The 26,993-nt window shown below is 41.8% G+C and overlaps 1 protein-coding gene across 1 annotated transcript in view; it reads right to left on the minus strand.

Annotated features, from left to right (window-relative positions):
* The window catches only part of ENPEP (glutamyl aminopeptidase), an 81,338-nt gene extending 55,062 nt beyond the window's left edge, over positions 1–26,276 (minus strand). Inside the window, exons 1-3 of the mRNA XM_062199737.1 lie at positions 25,372–26,276; positions 10,284–10,425; positions 8,208–8,339 (exon numbers count right to left, since the gene is read on the minus strand). Of these exons, the coding sequence (XP_062055721.1) occupies positions 8,208–8,339; positions 10,284–10,425; positions 25,372–26,012 (915 nt within the window). The 5' untranslated portion in view covers positions 26,013–26,276. The remainder of the gene's footprint in view (positions 1–8,207; positions 8,340–10,283; positions 10,426–25,371) is intronic.
* Positions 26,277–26,993: the final 717 nt, after the last annotated feature.

Raw genomic sequence — 26,993 nt, forward strand, 5'->3', positions numbered from 1 at the left:
AGTTCAATGCTCAGCAATGCAATTATTGTGATTACTTGTTACCCTTATTTGGCACTTGAATTTTTTTCAGGTAATGTAGTAACTATTTGCTCAAATTCTGATCTTCAGAAAACATCACAAAAATACAGAGGCACATTCTAGAAAATACCTTACCAGTGCTCTTCAAAAAAGTCAGGATCACAAAATCTAAGGAAGAACTGAGAAAATGTCACAGATCGGAGGAAATTAGGGAAATGTCTAATTCTAAACTGAACACAATATACATGTATCATCTGTTGGGTCTTGGAAGAGGAAAACACATTAGTGGAAAAACTGGTGAAATCAGGGTCCAGCGCTGTGGTTTAGCAAGTAAAAAACAGTGCTGGCATCCCATAGGGATGCCAGTTGAAACCTGGCTGTTCCACTTCCGATCCAGCTCTCTGCTATGGCTTGGTAAAGCAGCGGAAGATGCCTCAAGTCCCTGCACCCCCATGGGAGACCCAGAAGAAGATTCTGGCTGCTGGCTTAGGATGGGCCCAGTTCTGGGAATTGCGGCCATTAGGGGAGTAAACCAGAGCATAGAAGACCTCTCTCTCTCTGCCTCTCTGCAACTCTGCCTTTCAAATAAATAAATCTTTAAAAAAGAAAGGAAAAACTGGTGAAATCCAAATCTGTTGTTTAGTTAATAATTTATATAGATATTGATTTATTAGTTTCAATTAATGCATAATTAAATAAATATATAAGATGCTAACATTAAGGAAAATGAAGATAAGTTTACATAAGGATTCTGTTTTATCTTTGCAACACTGTTAATGAAAATCATTTCAAACTAAGAAGTTTGAAAATATACCTCAGATATAAAACTTTTTTTCTAATAAGAAAATTCCATGCAGAGGATGCATAAATTAAAACCCCTCACATAAAACCTAAAATTGTCATAAAAAATAAAGTCTACTTAAACAAATCTATGATAAGCACTTGATACAATGTTTAAGATGCCACTTAGGACATTTGCATCCCATAATGGGGTGCCTGGATTCAAGTCTCAGCTCCAGTTCTGATTTCTGCTTCCTGGTAATGTGCACCACAAGAGAGAGCCAATGACGGCTTGAGGACTTAGGTGTCTGCCACCTATGTGTGAGACACAAATTTAATTCCTATCTCCTGGTTTCAGCTGTTGTGAGCAGTTAGGGAGTGAGCCAGGACATGGAAGATCACTTTATTCTTCTTTCTTTCTGTCTGTCTCTTTGCCTTTCAAATAAATAAAATAAATACAAATTTAAAAACATCCACGGTAGGGGCTGGAGTTTTGGCATAGCCAGCATCCCATAGAGACACCGATTTGAGTCCCAGCTGCTCCACTTCCCATCTAACTCCCTGCTAACACACCTGGAAAAGGAGCAGAAAATGGCCCATGTGCTTGGGCTGCTGCTACTCACATGGGAGACCTGGAAGAAGCTCCTGGATCTTGGCTTTGGCTTGGCCCAGCTCCAGCTATTGCAACCATCTGGGGAGTGAACCAGTGGATGAAAATCTCTATCTCTCCCTCTCTCTCTGGAACTCTGACTTTCAAATAAATAAATCGATTTTTTTAAAAAATCATAGTAGGTATATTCTCTGCCCTAGATCAAACTTTTCTAATCCAGACAAGCAATGGAGGAAGATGGAAACGAGGAAAAATTCATAGTCAAGTGGGAAGGATTCATTCACGGGTATAAGTCTGGGAGCAGCTACTCAGGAATTATCTTATAAGGCTTTTGGAAAGAAAGCACAGGGCAATCTCTTTTATTTACTAGAATGAACATGGTTATACTATAAACCTAGTCAATTGGATAATACTTTCCACCAGAATTCTCTCATGAGCAGTTCTTCCCAAATTCTTCCTGTGATCAGGAAACATAAGGAGAATTTGACTATAGTTGAAATGATCTCTAATATAGTAATTATTCTTTTTGCACATCCTTTCCAAACACAGAGGCCAAGTGTCCCAAGGAAATTCAAAGCCTAATTAGAACTTCCTTTTTCTCAGGAATATGATTACCCTTTAACTTGTACTGAATTTTACTCCTTGAATACTGGTGCAGAGCTAATCATCCAGCAAAGTCAAATACCCTTCAGAAGCCTTCAGAAGCCTAGTAACGTAATATGATTTTATAATGATAACATGCATAAATTTTTGTTTTTCCTGCTTCCTGTTTCTCTTTGAAATGTTCAATAATGCACATATATTAAACTTATACCTAAACATTTTAAAATATGATTATAATATACATTGTTTTGGATGTGAAAAAGAATTCCTGTATGCCCCAATGGTAGACTCCAAGCTGAACTATCAAGTTAATAATGTGCTTACCGGGATATTATTTCCTATAATTCCTGCATGAAAAATAATATTGTATTTTTTTTAAGTCAGTAACTCAAAAGTTGGTTCACATAACTAAAAAGTCATATAATCTCTTTCCACTTTGTGCAGTTCAGAGTTTGGTTGTTTTTCTAGGATGGAATTCAGTGATTTTATTTATTTTTAGATGTTTAACCAAACAACTAAATCTGAAAGAAACCTCAAGAGTAGATTTATTTGCCAACAGAATTGTGAAAACTACTTCCATCAGTATCTCAATTGTTGCTAAACTACTCTAAGTAAGTCCTCAAATTACTCCATCTTTTTTTCAGCATTGAATCAAAATGTAGTGCAAAGTCTACAAGAAAGAAAATATATTGAGTCAAAAATATTCTGAGCTTCAAAAGCAATCTAATGTTTTTCACGAGCAGCACGAATATCTTAAATATAATGAAGAATTCAAACCCCCAGCCTCAACTGGACTGTGTGCTCAGCCCTCTGCCTCTCTGCTGAGTCGCCCGCCTGGTCTGGCCAGGTGTAATCTCTCCATTCAACAGTAACCTCACTCCTTCCTGCACCCCCCCTCCCCCCAGTCTCTCAGGCTCTGTCTGGAGAGGTGCCCATCCGTCCTTACGGATGTCCCTGCCCTAATAAACCTTGCTATTTTACCTCCCACTATAAATAAATAAATAAATAAATAAATAAATAAATAAATAAATAAAATGAAGAATTCAATACTAACACATGCTATGTTGCCTTCAAGTAAAAAATTAAGAAATTAAGCCTTGATTCTGTGTTTATTGAAATAAAAGAAATTTTGTCAGAGAGGTGAACATACCCAGGAGAATTTGATCAGGGTATTATAGGTTCTTGGATTGCATAGTATAATCTGATTATGAATAGCAGGCGATTAATGTACCATAATAATACTCTCAGATGCAGAGTAGATAAGAATTATCTTCTGATTCATGAAATTTCTACTAAAAATGATGTGTGCAACTGCTTGGCTCTTGTTTTCCAGTTTTATGTTTTTGATCAAAAAAGTAAAAAACTCTCTACAGAGTTTTCTCAATAAAAATACAAAGCTGTGGGTAAGAACTGAAACTATAGGGTTGCTGGTATCTAGTGTGGGAAGGAACCGATCAGAAAAACGTTCCTGAGGTCAGGTCCAGGTCATGCTTGGGAAGACATATTTTTAAACTCCAAATTACTATTTCTGATTGTTTTCTCACTGCTTTTTGTTTTCATTTTAGGATGGTCACATCTTCTTGAATCTCTGGTACTAATTAAAGTGTATGTGTGCATGTGAATGTTGAACCTTTTACGGCTTTTTTGGGAATTTTCTTGTTTCTCCAATTACCACCAGTTCTCTCACTGTGTTTTTTTTATTTGTCTTGGACTTTCTCTTTGGTGTGACTTGTTTTCCTCTGTCTCTGGTTGCCTTAGGCTCTCTATGCAGCTCTAAGAATGTAGGACTCAGGAACCTGGTGTGGGTTTCCTCTGATGTTCCATTTCAATGAAGATTTAAGTAGGTTGTTTTTCCTGTAAATCTCTCTCCAGAGTGGGAATTCCTACTGGGATCAATTTGTACTTGGGTGTCAACTATTATATTTCAATTTAGAGTGAGTGAGTAAAGAGCCAGGTGGGAGAAGCTCCCAAATGCCAAAGAAGAGGAGTTTACTGTGCAGCATTAACATTCACACCAGGTGCTCTACACTCCCCCTGTAAGATTCTGTTCAACTGTGTTTACAGCAGTTCTATCCATCATCTACCTATGTATATACCTCTCTAAAGGGCAGAGTGACAGAGAGAAAAAAGAGAGCTTCCATATACTGGTTCACTCCTGAAATGCCTGCAACAGCTGGGCCTGGACCAGGATGAGGCCAGGAACCAGGAACTCCATCTGGGTCTCTAAAGAGGATAGTACCTGACTCCCTAGGTGTGCATTAGTAGGAAGCTGGATCAGAGACAGAGGCAGGACTCAATCCCTGCACTCCAATATGGAAGCAAGCATCCCAATCGGCAGTTAGACCTGCCGGGCCAGCACATTCACCCTTGTGCTCCACTTTTGAAGGGAACGCCACCACACGTTTTTGCAGGGGGAGAGGGCTCTGGTCACCTGTCTTATGAAGAAGGGGTGAGGAAGGAGGAAGGGGCCCTCACTGTGTTCAGTTTCATGCCTCACTTTCAGGGAATTCCTCTGATGCAGGGCCTCTGGGAAGTTTCAAAAGGGAATTTGACTTATTTATTTAAGAGGCAGAGAGACAGAAACAGATAGACAGGGGTCAATCCCCGAATGTCTGCAGTGTCTCGCACTTGGCTAGAGTTGAAGTCAGGAATACAATCCAGGTCTCCCCTGTGAGTGGCAGGAACCCCATTAACCTGAGCCATCACCGCTGCCTCCCAGGATCTGCAATGGCAGGAAGTCATCAGGAGCCAAAGCTGGGAATCAGAGCCAAGTACTCCGGTATGGCACAAAACGTGATTCTCAGCTGGTGGCATAGCCACCAGTCCCAGGAATCTGGCTCTGTTTTTCTTTTATTGAACAAATGGTCAAAAAGTAATATGAAGGCATTAGCTTAGTTTCCTTTCCAGATGAGGATTTCACTGGCTTAGAACATTATACTCACATCTTCTCTTCAAGAACCAGTACAGAAATATTTACCATGTACAGGAAGTTTTGCGAACTTTTGTCAAAATGCATTTCCATTGTATTACCAAAATTCCTTTAGGTAACTCCATCCTTACAACATAACTAACTGGTCCAGGGCCTGAGGGCTTACCCACCTAATGAAACTACCTTTGCAGTCAGGGTCCTTAGTCAGAGGGCCGGGTCACAAAGTCATATTGGAGATTCGAGCTCATTCTTATTACTGGAAAATAACTCCAAAGATAAGGCCCTCCATTAATTGGTACGGTGTTCTTATTTACAAAACTGTATCTTAATTAGTAGAACTGTTTAGCTTGTCTGCTTTGTCTTGGCATTACTATAGATTTTTATTTTCCCAGAGTGTAACCATAATTTTTGAAAACTGGTGTGGCAATCACCTGCACGTGATGGAAGACAGCATACAATTAAATTCTAGGTGATGAAGTATATGCAGACGGAAACTTCACATTGGCTTTGGGATTGAAAGAAAAAGCAAGCTTGACTACTGTTGTCACCTCTAAATTAAGCAAGAAGAGTACTACCAACTTCATTGAGCACAATCTTGAATAAACAGCTCTCTCGCTCAATGCCAGTTCTTTTTCATATTTAATATTATCTGTTAGCCAGTGGTAATAAGGCCAAACCTCTATAATATAAAGGGAAGACCCAGTCTCTTCTCTGTCTCCCTTAGCCCAAGGTGTCCTTGCCTGTCCTCTGTCCTTATCAAAAGAAATTCACTGACTTGAGGGAGTGATGCAGCTGGCCCTACAAAGTTCTAATTACTGGACTCAAGGAGTCATTTTCTGCTCCAATAGACAAGAACTTTGTTGGCCAGGATTATCCAGAGGGATTTGTTTAGGGCAATTCCAGGTCCAGGCAGGGAAATTCCATGTCCGAGGTAGAAGGTAACTACTACTTGCATGCAACCCCTCCAGACCAATTGAAGCCCACGTGCCCATCATAAAACTCCCTGAAGAGCATGGCATCACCAACCAAAGGAAGGTCACGAGCACCATGAACTATGCAGGAACTTGGATATGAATTGAACATGCACCTTCTCAACTCCAATTTCAATCTATAAAAACCTTCACCCGTAACTCCTCAGGGAGCCCAAGAACTAAGCAATAACTGCCTGGCTCCTTGCTCTGTGCTTTGCAATAAATACAAAAGTTGGATAAGTCATCATGACCTACAGCCCCTTTGAAAAGGCATTTGGCGGGGCTAGTGTTATAGCGCAGCAAGTTAAGCCACTTATGCAACATCATGTGGGCACCAGTGTGAGTGCAAGCTGCTCCACTTTCAATCCAACTCCCAGACTCAGATAAAGCTCCTGGCTCCTGGCTTCAGCCTGGGCCATCTCTGGTCACTGTGGCCATCTGGGGAGTTAAACAGCAGACGGAAGATCTCTCTTCTCTCTGTCTTTCCCCCTCTCGCTGTAACTCTGACTTTCAGGTAAGTAATAAATCTTTTTTTTTTTTTTTTTTTTTTAAAGGCATTTGGAGGGCCGGCGCCGTGGCTTAACAGGCTAATCCTTCACCCTGTGGCGCCAGCACACCGGGTTCTAGTCCCGGTTGGGGCGCCGGATTCTATCCCGGTTGCCCCTCTTCCAGGCCAGCTCTCTGCTATGGCCCGGAAAGGCAGTGGAGGATGGCCCAAGTCCTTGGGCCCAGCACCTGCATGGGAGACCAGAAGAAGCACCTGGCTCCTGGCTTCGGACCAGCGCGATGCGCCGGACGCAGCGGCCATTGGAGGGTGAACCAACGGCAAAAAGGAAGACCTTTCTCTCTGTCTCTCTCTCTCACTATCCACTCTGCCTGTCAAAAATAAAAAAAGGCATTTGGACAGTTCTCCATTCACTGTAATTTGGATACAGGATAGGTAGCCTGCTGAAAACTCAGTGTTTTCACTGGATGTCTCGGTCTCAACTCCTACTCTTCTAAAATGAAAGTAAAATTTCCTGGGAGCCTGTTTCACAGGTAATTGAGGTACCTCTCTATTCTATCCAAGATTTGTGAAGAGGTAAAGATATCTGTAAAAAAGCATATTTTAAGAAGGCTCAGCAGTATTTGGAAAATATTTGAAATTTGTGTCTCTACCATTTGCCAGTGGATCTTAAGCAAATGACTGCAACTCATTAACTTCGATTTTCTCACTTGTAAAATAGGGGTGGTGAGTTCTTCCTTGTGTAATTATATTGCAAACAAATGAGGTCTAAATATATTTAAAATACATGGCACAGAGGTGGACTAACGGGCTAAAATCACAGATGAAGCTAGTTTTCAGAGCATAAGGACATGGAGACCTCTGCCATGAAAAATATTGATTAGGAAAATATATTTCTATTTCTTGAAATTAGTGACCTAGTCATCTTGATTAAAAAATTATATATTCTCACACTGTTTTTAAAAAATGCTTTTTGACCCTTTGTTATTCTTCTGTTCAGGATTATATAGAGGATTGGGACCACACATTTCTCGGTGCTTGGTTACTCAAAAGATACTCATCTAACTCTGGTCTCTGCCTCCCTTTCTGGTCTTTTCCCCAGGACCTCATGCCAAGACATTTCATTAAATGGTGTATGCCAGTTACTTTAATGCATTTGTACTGTGTACTTAGGATCTAGCTTTTCACTGTATAGTGAATTGTTTTCCTTTACTACTTCAAACATGTTTGTTGTGTTTACTTATTTTTTTATCTGTGCACTTTTAACTTACAATTTTCTGTTTTTTAAAAAAAGATTTTTATTTTTATTTATTTGAGAGGCAGAGCTGCAGACATAGAGAGGGAGAGACAGAGACAAAGATCTTCCATCTGTTGGTTCACTCCCCAAATGGCTGCAACGGCTGGAGCTGGACTGATCCAGGAACCAAGATCCTCTTCTGGATCTCCCATATGCATTCAGGGGCCCAAGGACTTGGGCCATCTTCCACTGCTTTCCCAGGCCATAGCAGAGAGCTGGATCAGAATTGGAGCAGCTGGGACTCAAACTGGCGCCCACATGGGATGCCAGCTTTGCAGACAGAGGCTCAGCCCACTACACCACAGCACCAGCCCCTAACTTATAATTTTCTATATTGTTTAATGTATTACCAAGCTTACAGACTCTGGCCCTAATGGGCTTTTCAGGCCTCTTTTGTGAAAAAACAAAACAACAAGACAGAAACTGTGCAGAAACAGAAGCAAGTTCATCAGAAAGGCATGGATGGCACATTTTAAAAACATGATGGAACTCACAGGTATTCCACTCTCTGATCTTCTCTCCACAGTCGTGAACTGATGTACAGCAAAGCAGACCAGGTACGTGCTCATGGGGACAGACTTCTGAAAAGTTGTTCGAATCCAGTTGCCCTCCACTGGCACTTGTTCCTGTTGAAAACAGAAGATAATCTTTATTTACCAAAGAGCAATCACATAAGGACAAACAAATGGTTGCCCCAAATCTGGTTTTCTAGTCAAAAGTCCTTTGTCAGAGCTTTGGGATAGAATTGTGACGATGTTAAAAAGACTCAACAAAAATTCATTTTATTGTCAGTACTGTGGGAGAGTGATTATATCCACTGGATTGGATTTATCAGAGAGAAAAAAAAAAAACTTATCTGTGAGATCACAGTATTGGCCAAAATATTTGAGGGGATGCTGTGATCTGTTCATGGAAAGTCTCAGAGATAAAACCGAGTAGATGTTTGCTGCCTTGACTAGGCATGGGAAGGCAGCAGCTGTATCGGGCAGAGCAGAACGTTGTGTGTAGAAGACCCCAGGTAGGGTTGCTAAAGTCAGTGCCTTGATTGCTAAGCACAGAGAGAAACATTCCACTGCCTGACGTAATTGTTAATCCATCTGGACTTTCTGGTCCATGTCAATTTAAATGTCCTTACTGTCAGTCACCAATTCTGATATTTCAACCGTGAATCTTCACTCAGCTCCTGTTACCATTGTTTGGATATCCCGGCATCCCCTGCAGATACTCTCTAAATCACTAAGTGGGAAGCTTTGAAAGATTAAGCAAAGGAAGCTGGACTAGAATTGATACAAGATTAACACGGCAAGCGTGTGTGTGTGTGTGTGCTTCGGTAAAAGCGTTGAAGATCCAGAAAGTTAGTCTATGACAAAGCCTAGAAGTATTGGTTTTGATCTCCCAATGACACAAAATGTTCACCTTCTTCCAGGACTGGCATCTGGATGTAGCAGAAGGTGAAAAGCGTAACTGGTAAATGGAAAGTCAGAGGTGTGATCTTAGTTAGGCAGGGGTTGGCCCACTCACGTCCTCTCATTTACACCAAGCTATCCTGATGGCATTGTACCCTGCTCTAATCTTCTGGCCTGCAGTGTCACACTCTCTATCTATCCTTTCCTCTTTCTTCTCCTATGGAAACTTCATTTTTCCAGTACCTGACACCAGAAGAAAACAAGTGAAGGAACGAGTTCACACTGAGGCATGAATGGCTGACCAGAGTTTACTATCTGGACCTTCTTACACTTTCATCTGTTTTTTTCTTTTTCAAGGAATATTTTATTGAAAAGGATGAACTTCAGCGATGCTCTCTCAGCTAGCGGTCAGAAACCTGGGAGGTAAGAGTCTGGAGATGGGTTTCCTTCTGGTGCAAGGTGACACTTAGACCTAAGGATGAGCCTGACCCTTTTCCTTGGCAAATGGAAAAAAGTATGGTAAACTTCAACTCTGAGGCAATGCCATTGGCGTAAAGAGTTAAGTGCATCACCCATTACGGACTTGAGGAGCCTATTGGGAAAGAGCTTCATGCTCATTAATAATCATACAGTAGAAGTTAGTGCAGGCTCTTTTATTTCCTTTTTTTTTTAAATAAACATTTACTATGTACTTCCTGCTCACCATAAAAATCTATGGGCATGGTGTTGCCTGGACTTGGTCAAAACAAATCCAGAATTAGTAGTTTTACCTTTCTAACAACTAGGCCTATATTCAACCAAAACCGAAATATAGTGAGTAGGGCCTGGAATGTTTTTAAGTCTATAATTCCATTAGTCTGTCTAGCTCAAGGGATTCTGTCTGGTAAGCAGCACCCCAGTGACTGTGTCTCTCTGCATGTTCTCTTGCTTTAAAACTCCATGGTGGCATTCTTTTAAAACTAGACTGTGATATTTTAGGTTACAGACTTCTAGGACTGAAAAAAAAAAGAGATTGCTAAAATGTGTTCTCCATCTTCTACATAAAGTATGAGCACACATTTAGTTTTAGAATTAAACAGTTTCTCTTCCATAGCAAATAAGGTAAAATGACCTGATATTACCAACAGGTTATCAATATAAACTAAACATGCAAAGAATACTCACCGCTACTGGCATATTTGAAAGTGCTCTATATTCGTCAGAGTGGATGATAGATATTGTATAAGTTGCTTTTTTGTTGGGCTCATCAAAGCAGGGAAAGGATTTCCTGGCATCTGTTGGTTCATGATCCGTGGCCGCTATGCTCCTTAGAAACAAACACACAAACAAGCCAAATGCATGCTGCCCCTTGGATAGCCCTTGTATTTCTTTCCACTCTTAGGAGGAAAGATCTACTATTTCAAAATAATTATTACATTTTAAGCATTTTATTTATTTATTTATAAATAAGTGAAGGCAGAGCGAGAGAGAGAGAGAAAGAGAGAGACAGAGACAAAGAGATTTCCCATTTGCTGTTTCACTCCCTAAGTGCTTGCAATAGTGAGGATTGGGCCAGCCTGAAGCCAGGAGCCAGAAACTCAATCCAGGTCTCCTGCACAGGAGGAAGGGACCCAACCACTGGAGCCAATCAGCTGCCTCCCAGGGTGCAAATTAGCAGGAAGCTGGAATGGGAGCTGAGCTGGGACCGTAACCCAGACACTGATATGGACTCTGGATATCCCAAGCAGCATCTTAACTGCTACACAAAAAAGCTCACCTCCAACTATGACATTTCATAAAACGGGGTTCCATCTAGAAGGCTAGCCATCAAAATCCCCCCTGGAATTTTTAGCTTAGCACATAATGAAAACTTTGAGGCAGACTACTTCAGATATTTATTCAAAGATTGAGATATTTTGGTACCATAACTAGAAACTCATAGATGAGAAAAATAAATCCAATTGTGAGCTGTTATTCTCCACCCCTAAGCCACTAAGCAACAAGTAGGTAACACAAAAGCAGGTTCACAGGCTTATTTCTAACTGTGCCCATGACAAGTCGACAGCTGTGTTCTGTCACAGAGGAAAGAGTATATGGCAGAGTCCCCGGTTCCTATCCCCAGTGGCACATTCCTTCTTATTTATGTTACACCAGGGACAAACTCCCCCTGCCCTCTTCATGTCCATCCAAAGGCACCACTGAGTAATCCCCCAGGTGAAATCATCTTTGGCCTGATTTAAAGCCAATATTTAAAAAGAGACAACAAACTTTTTTTTTTTTTGACAGGCAGAGTTAGAGAGAGAGAGAGAAAGAGAGAGAGAAGTCTTCTTTTTCCATTGGTTCACCCCCCAAATGGCCACTACAGCCGGCACACTATGCCAATCTAAAGCCAAGAGCCAGGTGCTTCCTCCTGGTCTCCCATGTGGGTGCAGGGCCCAAGCACTTGGGTCATCCTCCACTGCCCTTCCTGGCCACAGCAGAGAGCTGGACTGGAAGAGGAGCAACCGGGACCAGAACTGGTGCCCCAACCAGGACTAGAACTCGGGGTGCCGGCGAAGCAGGTGGAGGATTAGCCAAGTGAGCCACAGCGCCAGCCAGAGACAACAAACTTCTTTTACAGTTCTAACTAGGCAAATGCTTGAGTTAAAGAAAATGTTAATATTTAGCATTTCCACAATTTCAAAGTGAAATGATTTTTTCTGAGTAATTATTTTAAAAAATTAATAAACACACTTTTAATGTAAGGATATTACAGAAAGACAGTATTGTTGAATACTGACTCATTAGTGAACTAAAGAGAGTTAAAAAAAGCATAAAAGGAAATGTAATCCTGATTTATATTCATTAATAATTAATGTAACAAAAATGTTTTGTCATGCAGGATTCTTAGAAACTAAAAAAGGCATAATATACAGAATACCAGGATCAATTATTAGAACATACACTCATCCTGCAACTATTTATTTAAATATTTATTTTACTTATTTGAAAGGTAGAATTACAGAGAGAGGGAGAGAGACAGAGACAAAGAGAGAGACAGTGATCTTTCACTTGCTGGCTCACTCCCCAAATAGCCACAATGACAGGGCTGGGACAGGCCAAAACCAGAAGCCTGGCACTCTGTCCAAGTCTCCCTCATAGGTGGCAAGGGCCCAAGCACTTGGGCCATTTTCTGCTGCGTTTCCAGGTGTATTATAAGGGAGCTGAATGGGAAATGGAGCAGCTTAACCAGGCAGCACAAGACCTACCCCCCTACAAATATTTTTCAAGACCATTCCTGTACCCTACACACACACACACACACACATGCACACACAAACTTTTAGTCATTATTCTAGGTGCTGAGAAAACAAAGACTCAATAGATATGGTCCCTAATTTCATACTCATTGATAGACAATAGACACAAATAAATGAGTAACAGGAGAATGGTGAAAGCTTTATAAAACAAAACAAGGGAGATGATAGAGAACTACCAGGAAAAGTGGAAAGCGACTTTAGAGACATTCTCTGAACAGATGATGGTGTGCTGAGATCTGAGCACTGAGAAGAAGCCAGCCAGATGAAGATTAAGGAAAATGTGCTCTAGCAGAGAGAATGGTAAGTGCATAGTATCTAAGGGGAAGAGAACTTGATGTGGCTGAGGAACTGAACGGTTCTAGTGAAGCAGGGGACTTGGGCAGGAGAGCGGTTTGTTGAGGTCAGTAAAGGCCAGGTATTGCAGACCATTAGAAGACTCTGCATTTTATTTTGATTCAAGAATTTGTTATGGCCATTAATTTTTCTAAAATCAACGTGCCATAGGTCAACAACTACTTATGAGGGATCACAATACTAACTTTTTCAAGAACTCTCTAGATATAAAAATGATTTGTTAAAAACTCAGCCAAGAAAATTAATCTATGTAAAAATATAAAATGAGAAAAGTAGAAGTCTTTCAGAAGAGTGTTGACTCAAAGTGGGAACTTTCATGGATGATTGAAACATAAATTAATAAAATAAGTAGAATGTCATGGGGTGTGTGCATTTGTCAAAGTTCATTGAATTGTGCACATTAGATTTTTGCATTTCCCTACATAAAAATAACTGCAGGGGCAGGACTGGCCTTGTGGGGCAACAGATTAAGCTTCAATTTACAACATCGGCATCCCATATTGGTGTGATGGTTCAAATCCCAGCTGCTCCACTTCCAATCCAACCTTCCTGCTAATGTGCTTTGGAAGGCAGTAAATAATGGCCCAAGTTCTTGAACCCCTGCCACCCATGTGGGAGATCTGGATCAAGTTCCTGAATCCTGGATCCTGGCTTCAACCTGACAGAGCCCTGGCTGTTATAGTCATTTGGGGGAGCGAACCAGTAGTTGGAAGATTCTCTCTCTCTCTCTCTCTCTCTCTCTCTCTCTCTCTCTCTCTGTGTTTGTGTGTGTGTGTGTGTATGTGTCCCTCTCTCTCAGTCACCCTGCCTTTCAAATACATAAATAAATCTTCAAAAAATATATAAATAAATTTGCACATTTCCCTGTAAATAAACATTGAACTCTTGTAAGTAGATTTGTATTTTTGCAATGTTATGTGCTAGTAATTCAGAAACATTTTTTTCTGCTTCCTGTGCATAAACAAATAAAAAAATTAAGATTAATGAAAGGAAGATTTTTTACTTTTAAGGAAAGGAGCTATACTGTTCTTTAAAAATGATTTAATTATTTGAAAGGCAGAGTTACAGAGATAGAAAGAGGTAGAGGTAGAGAGAAGTCTTCCATTCACTGGTTCATTCCCCAAATGGCCACAATGGCCATGCTATACCAGATCAAAACCAGGAGCCCTCCCACGTGGGTACAGGGGCCCAAGCACTTGGACTGTCTTTCACTTGGACAGGCTCATTAGCAGGGAGCTGTATTGGAAGTGGAGCAGCCGGAACTCCAACTGGTGCCCATATGGGATGCCAACGCCACAGGTGGAGACTTAACCTACTATGCCACAGCTTCAGCCCCAAGGAGCTATACTTTTGTAAAGGAAAACTAGAACATGCCCTATGGTATTTAATTGTAATTGTAATTACATATTTAATTAAGAACTCCATGATTTTTGAAAAAGCTATAGATGTATGGATACAGAAATACACACAAAGAGGCATACTTTTCCTAGCTCTGTCTGCTAAACAAGATCAGAAGAAATGAAACGTTTTCAGTAATGGGCACACTTAGCTCCCAAATTAGACTTTCCAATTACCATTGTCCATTAAGGGAACCAGGACTTGTTTGAAAAATGAATGATTTCAGTGCTGGATCAGGAGAAGACCAAGATTATCCTGGAATGTCTTGCTGTGGCTAAAAGTATGAAGCACACAAAGAATCATGGGAACAGGTCAAAAGTACATAGGAGTCTGCTTGAGGGGCTATGCTTGGTCAAATCTGGGGTATTGGAATATCAAACTAAATAAATAATGAAGCTAAAACTCCTTTAATAAGAATACACAAATGCTTCTTCAATCAAAAAAAATGAGTAGATAAATAAATGAGGGGAAACTTTCTTACAGTGGATAATTTTAATTTTTTAAGTTAATAGTTTTAAAATGAATCATCTGGATTTAGACAACCATCAGTGTGTGTCAAAACAAGAGGGTAAAAATTTGATGAGAAAGGGACATTTGCACGAATTCAAAGAATCTCCAGGAAACTGCCTGCAAAGAGAAAAATTATAACTTAACAATGGAGAAATCTGTGGGCTACTACCTTAAACAAGCAATGAAAGGCAACATCACTAATAATAGCACAAACCAACAGGATGTGTCTCTTGGTGTGATTTCCTGAGAGGGACATAGCATTGCTCTGTGAAATTCCTGATGAATGCTAAACTTACATTTGCATTTTAAAGTCAGGCAAACTAAAGTTGAGGGACATTCTCAAAATAACTGGCCTGTGCTCTTCAAAAATATCAGGGCTGAGAACGACAAAGAAGGGCTAAGGGGCTGTTCCAGTTTAGAAGAATCTAAAAGGGCTACACGCACAGCATGATTCCAGACTGGACAGCGCACTGGAGAAAAAAAAAAAGACATTATTGGGTCAGTTGGTGAATTTTGACTATGACCTATGGAATGGATAATTATATCACAGCAATGCTAAGCTTCCCGATTTTGATGACTGCACTGTGTTTATGTTAGAGATAGCAAGAGGTGAAAGGAAATGATGTCACAATGTACTCTCTGAAGGAAGAGAGAGAACTGGTAAATCTGGGTAAGCTATTTCTAGGAGTTTCTCATGCTATTCTTGTTAACTTTTCTCTAAGTTTGAATGACTTGAAATTCAAAAATTAATCAGAAAAAGTCTCAGCCATGACCTTATTGTGCAATACAATAGTTACTGATCAGTTTGTGACATGAGCAGCTTAGTCAACTGAGGTTTCTAAAAACTTTGCAGACTCTAGTAAGCTGCAAACACATCAGTATATAGAGAAACTCCTTAATACTCTTTTCACAGGATACTAAGGTTTTACAATAAGATCCACCAAACTCCCACTCCATGCTTAGTCAGCTGCCTTTTTCTTTTGGATTCGTTTGGTTTCTGATTTCTTCTAGAGGCAGAGGAAAAGAAAAGATCACTCCTTGCAGGAATGTTTCAGCTTAGTCAACCTCAGAAAAGCACCAGCTGACTGAGGAATATGAAGGTGTGTGTGTGTGTGTGTGTACCCGTGTGAGCACATGTGTGCCTTTGGGTGTGGGGGTGAGAGAAAGCAGGGAGTGGGGTTACACATTCCTAAGTAATCCCCATCAGGTAGGGTTTTCAAATGCTGTGTTCCACTCTCTCCTAGATGCTGCAGTAAGTGCTCCTGGGAACCAGGAGAGAGAGGAATTGTCAGTCCTTTCCTCACTTTCCCGTTTTCAAAGAGAATTCTGCTTGACTGCAGACGAAGGTGCCTTCTGAAAGGGAGCACTGCTGAGCTCCCTGCGCATGTGCAACAGAAGAGAGTTGGCGGTAAATCACAGGGACTTACGCTGGTGGGGGGAACGTGACACTCAACAACCACAAGGGCCGCACAATGTGCACTTGGTAAAACTGCGGAGCCCATACGATTCGGTGGGGGAAACCTTCTTCTAAAAGTAAAAATGTGGGCATTCTAACTACACTGTGCTCTTGATTGGCTCACAACCCTTCTGACTTGTGTCTTCCCCTGTAGCACATGGTGCCCAGAGCATAAGTGGCTTCCTCTCGGGGTTGTGGAGGAGAGGGAACAGGTCACATCAGGTGATACTAGTGTATTTGAAACTCCCTTGACATTTACACAGTGGGGTTGACTTAACCCCGTTCTATTTCCTTTAAATCTAGAAGCTATCCATGCTCTCGGACATAGCACTTTCCACAACTGAACATATTTAAAGCTCACTAATTTGGCTGGAATTTGACTAGATCAGAGTTACTTGGAGTGTAAATACTATCAGCAATAGAATTTTTTTTTTAAATTGCAACCTGTTATTTTTCTCATGAAATTCTGAATAATTAAAAAAATCCCCTAGTTAAGGAAGTATTTCAGAAAGTGTGCAGAAAAGTGGAATTAAAAAAATGTTTATTTTGGTACCAAAAGATTTTGAAATCTATGCATGCTGTTTTCATATTATGAATTTTCCAGAGACCTCATATATGTAAGCATGCTAAATTCTGTCAATAGTCACAAAACTTCTCGAAATATATGCAAATTAGAGAGCAAGACATGTGCGAGAGCAATACAAGACAGTTTTAGATCACAACTTTGGGAATGTTAGACTGAGAGATTAAAAGGTCTTTCTGAGGCACGTGTTTGGCTCACTCACATCCCTCACCCGAGTGCCTGGGCTCAATTCCTGGCTCTGGCTCATGACTCCAGTTTTCCTCTAAAGTGCACCATGAGAGGCAGCAATGATGGCTCAAGTAATTGGGTCCCTGCCACCCATGTGGAAGACCTGGATTGAGTTCCCACTGCCAAGTGTTTGGGGAAGTGAAATAGTAGATGGGATCTGTGTGTGTGCATGTGCGTGTGTGTGTGTTTCTTTGTTTCTCTGCTTCTCAAATAAGTACTTTTCTTAATTCCTTTTTTAAAATCAGATGAACTGTGTAGCAACTTAATGGAAAAAGCCTGACTAATAGCACAGTATGTCCAGGAGTGGCGCTAGGGTATGTCCTGAATGATTATCATGCCACACAAATGTGCTGAGGTCAACCACTTTAACATAGGGGCCTTTCCATGCTATGTTAATAAGTCACTTACTAGACCTAGTACACTAAAAAAATATTCCATGTAGTTTATTAATCTAACCAAGGGAAGAACAACCTCTGACTCCTGTGAGTGCATCAGATCAAGGCGACTTTAGGGAAAATTGAGCCACAGCTCAGTTTGCTGTGAATCAACTTTAAAAACAAAACCAAAAAACTACCTAGTATCTTATAAATCATCTGGCATGCTATTTCCAATGAAGACTCTCAGGCTATTCCAGTAATTTCATAACTCAAGCCAACAAAGTAAACAGCAGAGCTGGGTGAAATCTTAAAGAGCTCCCCATTCCATAGAGGCAGCCACAACTGCTCAGGACCTGGGCAGACCAAGTGAAAAGTTCCAGAACTATGTAGGGGAACTGGCCCATGCAAGACAACCCACCAAGACAATCCAGATCTTAGTGTATTTTTCTGGTGATTTGAATGAAACAGTAAATTATTTAATTTTATCAAACAATTGCTTTTCTCCCAAGCAAAAAATATTTAAGGTCAAGTAAAAATTACTTTTTTTGTTTCCTTGCTGCCAACACAAAAAGAAAGAAATTACTAATGATACAAAAAAGAAATCTGTTCTTTGTTGATAATGGAATAATATCTTAACATATTGATCCAAGGACATAATAAATACATTGAGAAACAGCTAAAATTGCAAGATCAAAACTACATATGAGGAGGGGCATTTGGCTTAGCAGTTAAGATGCTAGGTTAAGCCTGCCTCTCACATTCAAGTCCCTACGTTTGATTCCCCACTCTGACTCTTGACTCCCATTTCTTGTTAATGAAGACCCTGGGAGGCAGGTTAATGGGTCAGATAATTGGGTCCCTGCCAACCCACATGGGAGACTTGGATGTAATCTCAGCTCCTGGCTCTGGCTTCATCATAGCTGGCAGTATGTTGCGGGTTTTGGGGGGAACAACTAGCAGACACAAGTTGTCTTTCTCTTTCTTTCTCTCAAATAAAAACAAAAAACAAAATTATGCAAGCTTGAGTATACACATCCATGAATGTGAGAATACACCGCACACACACACACATGCACACACATGCACCAAGTGAGGCCATCTCATTAATACTTCCACTCAACTCCTAAATCTTTATCGCAAACTCTAACCTTGTGCTTGAGACTTAGCTGTCCAAATGCCTGCTTGTCAGCTCTTGCTAACTGCCTGACAGGCATTCAACAGGCAGGACACTAAGCTTGTGTCTTCCCCTTCTAAACCAGTTCTTTCTACTCTGTTTCCAGTGTTACAGATTAAAGATGAGTGCAATCTCTCAGATCACGTATCTGGGGAAGTCTACACCCCTAACTCTAATTCTCTGTTCCCTGCAGGGAACCTGCAAATCTTGTCTAGTTTCCCTCCAAACTCTTCTACCCTCTGCCATGAAATCACTGCCCTATCTGATCCTTATCTCCTCTTTCCTGGATCCTTGCATTAGCTCCCATACAGGTATTGACTCACCTCTTTCCATCACCACTTACATCCAAAGAGTTACCAGTAAATCCTTCCTTCCTAACTCCTAGCATAGCTGATCTTCTCTTTCCTCCCTTAAGGTTTTCCAGAGCTATCTCGAGCTAAACCCTCCACTGGAACCCCTACCTACACACGAATTTCTTTGTCTCTACTATGCTTTTCTGAAGTGGTGGTTTTCACTGTGGCCCGTTTTAACTCTCTCACTTGCCTTGCCTATTGTATCCCATTTCAATGTCCAAATTCAGCTTAAATCCTACCAATGGTATGAGGATACGCTGAAAACCCAAACCAGGAATCATCTGTTCCTCTTTTAAATTCTTCTCGTACTTCCTGTCAATCCCAATAAGTCTCAGTCCCTAAAGTATGAAGATTGCATTCCTAAGTCCAAAAAGATTATATCAACTCTTCCCCTCCACAGGGTGGGTAGAAGAGGAGCTTCGGGAAAATTTCCACTCTAAGTGGGAAAGTAGCTGTGGCAATGTGGCCTGGCCTGGCATGTGCCAGAGAACCCTAGCCATGAAGGGGAGCCTATATTAAATGTTTCCACACATTCAGTCAAAAAAAATTTGAGTGCTCAGTGTGTGGTGGGCAGTAAAAGAGAAACTCAGTCTTATTCTCAGGGACCTCAGAGAAGGTCTCGCATTCACAGAGAGTTGGGAAATTGCATACTGTGCCAGTGCCTTGGAAAGCCATAATGATGTCATCACAGAAAAGCTTTGGAAAAGTCCCACGGTCAAACAACAAGAATTACAGGTGAGCGCTGGTACAGCAGTTAAGACACCGCCTGGGTTGTCAGCACCCTTTTCAGAGCGCAAGGGTTCAGGTCCCGGCTCCACTCACCATTCAAGCTTCCTGCAGATGCACATCCTGGCAGACAGCAGGTGATGGCTCAAGTAACTGGGTCCCCACCACCCATGAGGGAGACCTAAGTTGAGTTCCTGGTTCCTGGTTTCAGCCTGGCCCAAGCCTGGCTCTTGTGGGCATTTGAGGAGTGAAAAGAGGGATGGAAGCTTGCTGTTTCTCCCACTCAAAGAAATAAATTAATTAAAACAAAACAACAACTAAAAAAATGTATTTATGGCATTGCCCTAACTAATTTGGCCATAGAATCCCTCCTCTGCTATTCTGATAATATCTACTAAAATCCCAGACAGCTAGGACCCCCTGGAACATACTATGGAAAATACCACGGAAGAGTAATTCAAATGCTGCAAAGAAAATGCTGAGCCTTGGAGAGGAGCAAATACATATCTTGGAGCACTGAGTGGGGGGAAACCATTTGGGAAGAGGACTGGAAATCCCACATAACACAATGAGGAGGGGTGGGGAGAAGGGGGTGTGGTCAAGGAAACATTCTAAAGGTTCCAATCCTGTTAAGAAGGATTCCTCAGACCCCCCAAAGACTAGAAAGAAAGAAGATGTGGGCCTCTTACTGTTTCCAGCCCTCACTGCAACTATGTCTACGGACGGCATTGCTAAGAAAGTATACACTGGCTACGGACGGCATTGCTAAGAAAGTATACACTGGCTCCCCTCTCTTCTCTACCTCTCTCTTTGCCTTTCAATCTCAAGGGAAAGAATCTCAGATAGTTGTTTCCTTTGTGAAGTTTAAATCGTGGTTGTATCTGTAGAAATCAAGTTATTGTTGAGTGCCATGATGTTTAGTTTTCATTGTGGTTGTCCAATTAAGATACCACATTGATCACATTTAATCCTGGTGTTAAATTTTACATTGGGGCCAGCACTATGGCATAGTAGGCTAAACCTCTGCCTTCAGAGCCAGCATCACATATGGGCGCCAATTGGAGTCCCAGCTGCTCCATTTCTGATCCAGCTCCCTGCTAATGGCCTGGGAAAGCAGTGGAAAATAGCCCAAAGCAGTGGAAGATAGCCCAAGTGCTTGGGGCCCTGCACACCCATGGGAGGCCTGGAGGAAGCTCCTGGCTCCAGGTTCTGGATTAGCCCAGATCTGGCCATTGTGGCCCTTTGGGGGAGTGAACCAGTGGATGGAAGACCTCTCTCTATGTCTGTAACTCTGCCTCTCAAATAAATAAAATAAAAATCTTTAAAACAAATAAATAAATTTTATATCAAGGCAGGAAGGTCAGAAAGTATAATTTTTATAGCATCCTGAAGATGCACCATTATGATGATTTTTTAAAAGTTGTATGAACATCATATAGGATGATGTTCTGTAATACAAGAGAATAGAGCTGTCCCCCTGAAGTCACCCTTGCAGGCCTTCTATGGACTCTGTAGATGAGAGCCCCTAGAGCCTGCATTGTCAAAATGCTACTCACAGGCTTGGGAAACAAAACCATATCTTCTACTTGTCCTAAGTGAAGTTATTGAGCAGATGCCAGAACTTTCCTAACATCAAGTGTGCAGTACAGAACTGGCAGAACTGTGGAATGTGAGAGCTTCAATTGCTTTCAGTGAAAACAGACAAACTCAGGAATACTAGCCCTCAATGAGAACCCAACTGAGCCCTGGCCTTATCAATCTCCCTGTGATTTTCTATGAGTATTTTCCAGCCCCAAATTGGGTGAGCTGGGTCTCAGAATGGTGGCCCTTGGGTATGTATTTTATGGTAATGATTAACTGGCACAGTCAAGTCATCCAGAGAATCAGAGTGAATAGTATGTATTTGGGTGTATGGTGCGTGTTTTATAAAGATGTATTTGTTTTTGTGAAAGAGAGAGAGAGAGAGAGAGAAATCTCATCTTCTGACTCACTCCCTAAGTGCCCTTACAGCCAGGGCTGGGCCAGGTTGAAGACAAGGGCCAGGAACTCCAGCTGGGTCTACTACCTGAATGGCAAGAACTTAAGTCCTTGGGCCATCATCCCCTGCCTCCCAGGCACATTTTTAAACATACCGACTACATAACAGAATTCATGAATGAAAACTTGTTTCATATTTTTGGGCCTTCCTGTAGGGTTAAAACTTGCTTTTATTTATTTATTTTTATTTTTTTTTTTTAACAGACAGAGTGGACAGTGAGAGAGAGAGACAAAGAGAAAGGTCTTCCTTTGCCGTTGGTTCACCCTCCAATGGCCGCCGCAGTTGGTGCGCTGCAGCGGGCGCACCGCGCTGATCCGATGGCAGGAGCCAGGTGCTTCTCCTGGTCTCCCATGGGGTGCAGGGCCCAAGCACTTGGGCCATCCTCCACTGCACTCCCTGGCCACAGCAGAGAGCTGGCCTGGAAGAGGGGCAACCGGGACAGAATCCGGCACCCCGACCGGGACTAGAACCCAGTGTGCCAGCACCGCTAGGCGGAGGATTAGCCTGTTGAGCCATGGCACCGGCGCTTCTATTTATTTTATAAATATTTTGATAGCTTTACTCAGATGAAATTTCTATCATCTTGTCAACGTAAGAATCAGATTTAAAGTTTTAGCAATGATAATTTAAACTTTGATCCTTGTTTTCTTTTCTTTTTTTTTCCCCCTTTTTGACAGGCAGAGTGGACAGTGAGAGAGAGACAGAGAGAAAGGTCTTCCTTTTGCCGTTGGTTCACCCTCCAATGGCCGCTGCGGCCGGCGCATCACGCTGATCCGATGGCAGGAGCCAGGTGCTTCTCCTGGTCTCCCATGGGGTGCAGGGCCCAAGCACTTGGGCCATCCTCCACTGCACTCCCTGGCCACAGCAGAGAGCTGGCCTGGAATAGGGGCAACCGGGACAGGATCGGTGCCCTGACCAGGACTAGAACCCGGTGTGCTGGTGCCGCAAGGCGGAGGATTAGCCTAGTGAGCCACGGCACCGGCTGATCCTTGTTTTCACTTCACACTAAGGATCTTTTTTTTAGTCTCTTTAAGGGTGGATATTCTTCAGAACAGGATTTTTCCTCTACCAAATTTACATCCACTTTGTAAAATCATAGACATTTTTTATATATTGTTGGCAGAAATGTAATTTAGGACATATTTTTTGAAAGTTCCACATATTGTAGTGTTCATGTATACACACATACATACAAACATGCATTCATTCATATGTAGTTTTGGACAATTTTCTAGGAATTTTCTTACAAAAATATTAGAAAATCTCCCTAGATAGTTTTCTATAAAGATATTCCCTGCATTCTTTTAAGGGCTTACAGGGGAAAAAGCAGGATCAACTTAAATACTCATATTTAATCAAAAAGTTGAATAAATTGCATTATAGTGATATAATGGCCTATTATGTATTCATCAAATTATTTGTGGAAGAATAGCAAATGTTATGTTCAAGTTTTTGGAGCTATACTGACAAAGCATCTTACACAACACTACACACAACATAATAAAGCCACATTTAACTGTGTCCAGAAAAAATATTGGAAGAATATCTGCCTAAATGTTAACAATGGGTTTACTTGAGTGATGAACATACAGATGGATTTTTACCTTTTCTTACAATCTTCTCTGTTTTCTGAGTTTCCTGAGATGAATGTGTATAATTTATATGCTAAATAACCAAAGTAAATGCTGCAAGCTTCTTGATATATTTGTACTCTTTGATCTAGAAATTCTGTTTGTAGGATAAAATCCTAACCCAAGGAAATAAATAGATGTACACATAAAGACATATTAAACTATGTTCTTTTCTGACTTGTCAATAATAATAAAATACTGGAAGCAACTTAAATACCTACCAACAGGGATCAGCTGTTAAAAATGACAATGCATCCATGCACTAGAGTATCGTGCAATCTTTAACATCAGATTCTTGAAAATATTTAAGAATGAGAGAAAATGCTTATGATATACTAAGTGGAAAGGGCAGATAGGCAGAGAGACAGAGAGACATAGTGCAATTACAATTCTATTTGCCCTGGAAGAATTTTAGAATGCACATTAATACCTTAACAGGGATTACCACTAGGTGAAGTTATTTGAAATCTGTGTTGATTTTCCTTTCTAGTGATTGTCTATGCTTTCAACAAAGTAATTTTTAGCAACAGAAAAATTATGTAAACAACAAATAAACTTGTTTTGTTGCTTACAATATTAAGATACAGAATTTATAGGAGCAGGAGCCCTCAAAATATATTTTCTGAATCATGTCTACTCAGTTTATCAGTGTACCACAGAGTAACACAAAGATACTTAAATATTTTTAGTCTCTGGGTCTCTCTGACAAACAATAGAACCAAAAAGTTTGTTTTTCTCTGAAGATCCATAAAACAGAAAGGAAAGGGCTATGCAGGGGCCGGCCCGGCTCACATTTCCAAACTGTGACACTCAGCTGTCTTAATCATTTACCCCTTCAGAATCCAAGCAGGCAAAGGTCAGAGTAGTTGCAAGCCCAGCACAGCTCGGGGATGGGGTAGCCTCCCTCTTCAGATGCACCGGCTGTATCCACAGCATGAAGCTGAAGGTTTTGAAGTGCAACAAGAGAGGTTTTGCCATTAGCACAGCTCTAGTAACAGTCACTGCTTGATAGAAATGATGATAGATAGATAGATAGATAGATAGATAGATAGATAGATAGATAGATAGATGATAGATAGATAGAAAGATAATAGAAGAAAGAGAAGGGAGGGAGGGAGAATTTTTTGAAGGACTGGGAGGAGAAAAAATATTTGTATGTACTTAATTACTTAATACAGCTTGTGTGTTGCAGAAGGTTTGAGATTATGATTGCCGGGGCCGGTGCTGTGGCGCAGCGGGTTAACGCCCTGGCCTGAAGCGCCGGCATCCCATATGGGCGCCGGTTCTAGTCCCGGCTGCTCCTCTTCCAATCCAGCTCTCTGCTGTGGCCTGGGAAAGCGGTAGAAGATGGCCCAAGTCCTTGGGCCCCTGCACCCATGTGGGAGACCCAGAGGAAGCTCCTGGCTCCTAGGTTCGGATCGGCACAGCTCCGCCCATTGCAGCCATTTGGGGAGTGAACCAGCGGATGGAAGACCTCTCTCTCTGTGTGTGTGTCTCTACCTCTCTCTGTAACTCTGTCTTTCAAATAAATAAAATAAATCTTAAAAGAAAAAAGGATTATTATTGCATATTGCATGACCCCAAAATTCCTCCATGTGCTGCCACCACTGTGTGGACCCAATGAGTGTCTCCTGAAAGCCTGTGTGTAAAACACACTTCTAAGAAACAAAAAAAAAAAAAAAAAAGAACCAACCCAGCTTTCTTTCCTAGAAGATCTCATGTAATCTTTCAGTGTCTCTTTTCTCCAAAAAGGTGGATGAAATAATCATTGACATTTACAGATTTTGTTTCACTTGGTGTAATATCACCTTAAAAGTTCAGGTTAAAAATCATTGCCTCATAGTCCAAAACACATCTATTTTTAAAGCCTGGAGCAGTTTATGTAAATATTAAGCGTAGGATGCTTTGTGTGGTGGTGTCTGCCAGCGCTGATTTTTGACCCCATCCAGCTCATTCACTACTTTCAAGTTTCATGATATGTTTGGCAAATACAACAGGGCAAGAATTTTTTGCTTCCAAACAGGCAGAACTGAAACCCAGGGCAGATAAAGATCAGACCAAGGAAATAATTAAAAGGTGGAGAATGAAAAGAAATGGAAAGCAGACATGTGAACTTAAGACAAGTAATACAAAAATTAATATTTACTTTGTTTGTCCGTTCTCCGTGTACGTGGTTTTATAAAACCCCACGAGGGAGCCGTTCAGCCAGCCAGCGAACTCCAAGGTCAAGAGGTAGTAAGCTTCGCCAGTGGTGGCTGGAAGCTGTTCCCCCGCTTCGACGACCAAGTACTCATGAGTCTCATACTTGAAGCACCGCCGAACTTGCACCTGCTCGCCGGAGGGTCTCTTCAGCTGCGGCAGCTGGGTGATCCTGGTCTCCCGCAGGTGCAGCCACAGGTGTTGGGTGGGCAAACTCACGTTGATGGAGATGGTCACTGTGCCCGTGTACGTGTCCTCCTCCAGCTGGGGCCTCATCTCCAGGTCATAGTGTACTGGGTTGATGGACACCGGCAGCCTGAAATTTTTCCACTCTCCACTGTCATCTTCACTGGCAGGGCAGACCCCCTCGTCCTGTGGAGGCCGATCGGAAGGACTGGCAGAGGTTGGAAAGTGGGAAGGAGATGGGGATGAGCCCTGCCCAGAGTCTGCCGAGGAGTCACAGGATCTGGTCAAGCCCACGGAAAGTCCCACGATTAGTCCCACAGCCACCACCACGCCGCAGATGATGGCCACATGTTTTCCTCTGATGCAGTATCTCTTGGCCTTCTCCTCCTCTGCAAACTTCATTTCTGTGTCCGAAGTCGAGAGTTACACATAAGAGGATGTGCAATTTAACTAACTCCCGTCAGCTGACTTCCTTTTTAAAAGGAATTGGAAGGAGTCCCGTGGCTTGGCAGACGCCTTTCGGCTTTCCCCACACCTCTCTCTCGGGCTTCTTGCGTCTTGCTCGATCTCTGCAGGATCCTGCCAGCTGCTCAGGGATGAGCAAGGAAACAAAGGGGGTGGGACAAGGGCTGAGTTGGAGGAGAGGACTGCCGAGAAGATCGGCGCAGCTCCCCTTATAAACAAGGCGTCCCCGCCCCTACCCCTCCTGCACTGCAGTGAGTTAAATATAAATCAGGGTTTAGCTTATCAGCCAAGGGGAGGACGATCTTCTGCCAAAGCTCTGTCAGCAGCTTTGAGGGAGAAAACCCTTGGGTAAGAGGTGTGCTGGCCATAGAAAAACTCAACCTTTGCTACCCGTTCAGATTTCTTCCTGCTGTGTTCATACTGTCTCCCTCCCTTGGACAGAACAGGCTTCTTGAATTTCAGCTGTGTTATCAGGTAGCTTGCCAAAGAGGCTGCTTTCATCCTTTTTTCTCATATTCTGTAAACATCCCAATTCTGCCCTTCGGAGAAGTCATATCCTGGAGATGGGTGTTGAGAGTGAGACATGAATTCCAGGCCGTGTAGGTACTCTGTCGGTATTTGTTGAACTGGCAGATTAGTAAAACATAGCCAGGTGACCCTAAGTTAATTCAGTGAATACTGGATGACAAAGGAGTGGGGGAGGGCTGAAGATTCGAGCCAAATTCACAATAGAGCTGGGAAAGGGAAAAGGAAATGAGGGAGAAAGCAAAAAAGGACAAGTCCAAGTGTTGGGGGAGATAGGTGGTAGGTTTTTGTCTTCGTGCAAGAAAGGATTCAGACGTGAGACAGAGAACAGTGGGAAGCAAGGAAGCAAGGTGTATTGGGGTAGGGCATTCGTCAATGGATGGGACAGAATCA

The sequence above is a fragment of the Lepus europaeus genome, chromosome 8 (assembly GCF_033115175.1).
Source record: "Lepus europaeus isolate LE1 chromosome 8, mLepTim1.pri, whole genome shotgun sequence".
Taxonomy (NCBI): domain Eukaryota; kingdom Metazoa; phylum Chordata; class Mammalia; order Lagomorpha; family Leporidae; genus Lepus; species Lepus europaeus.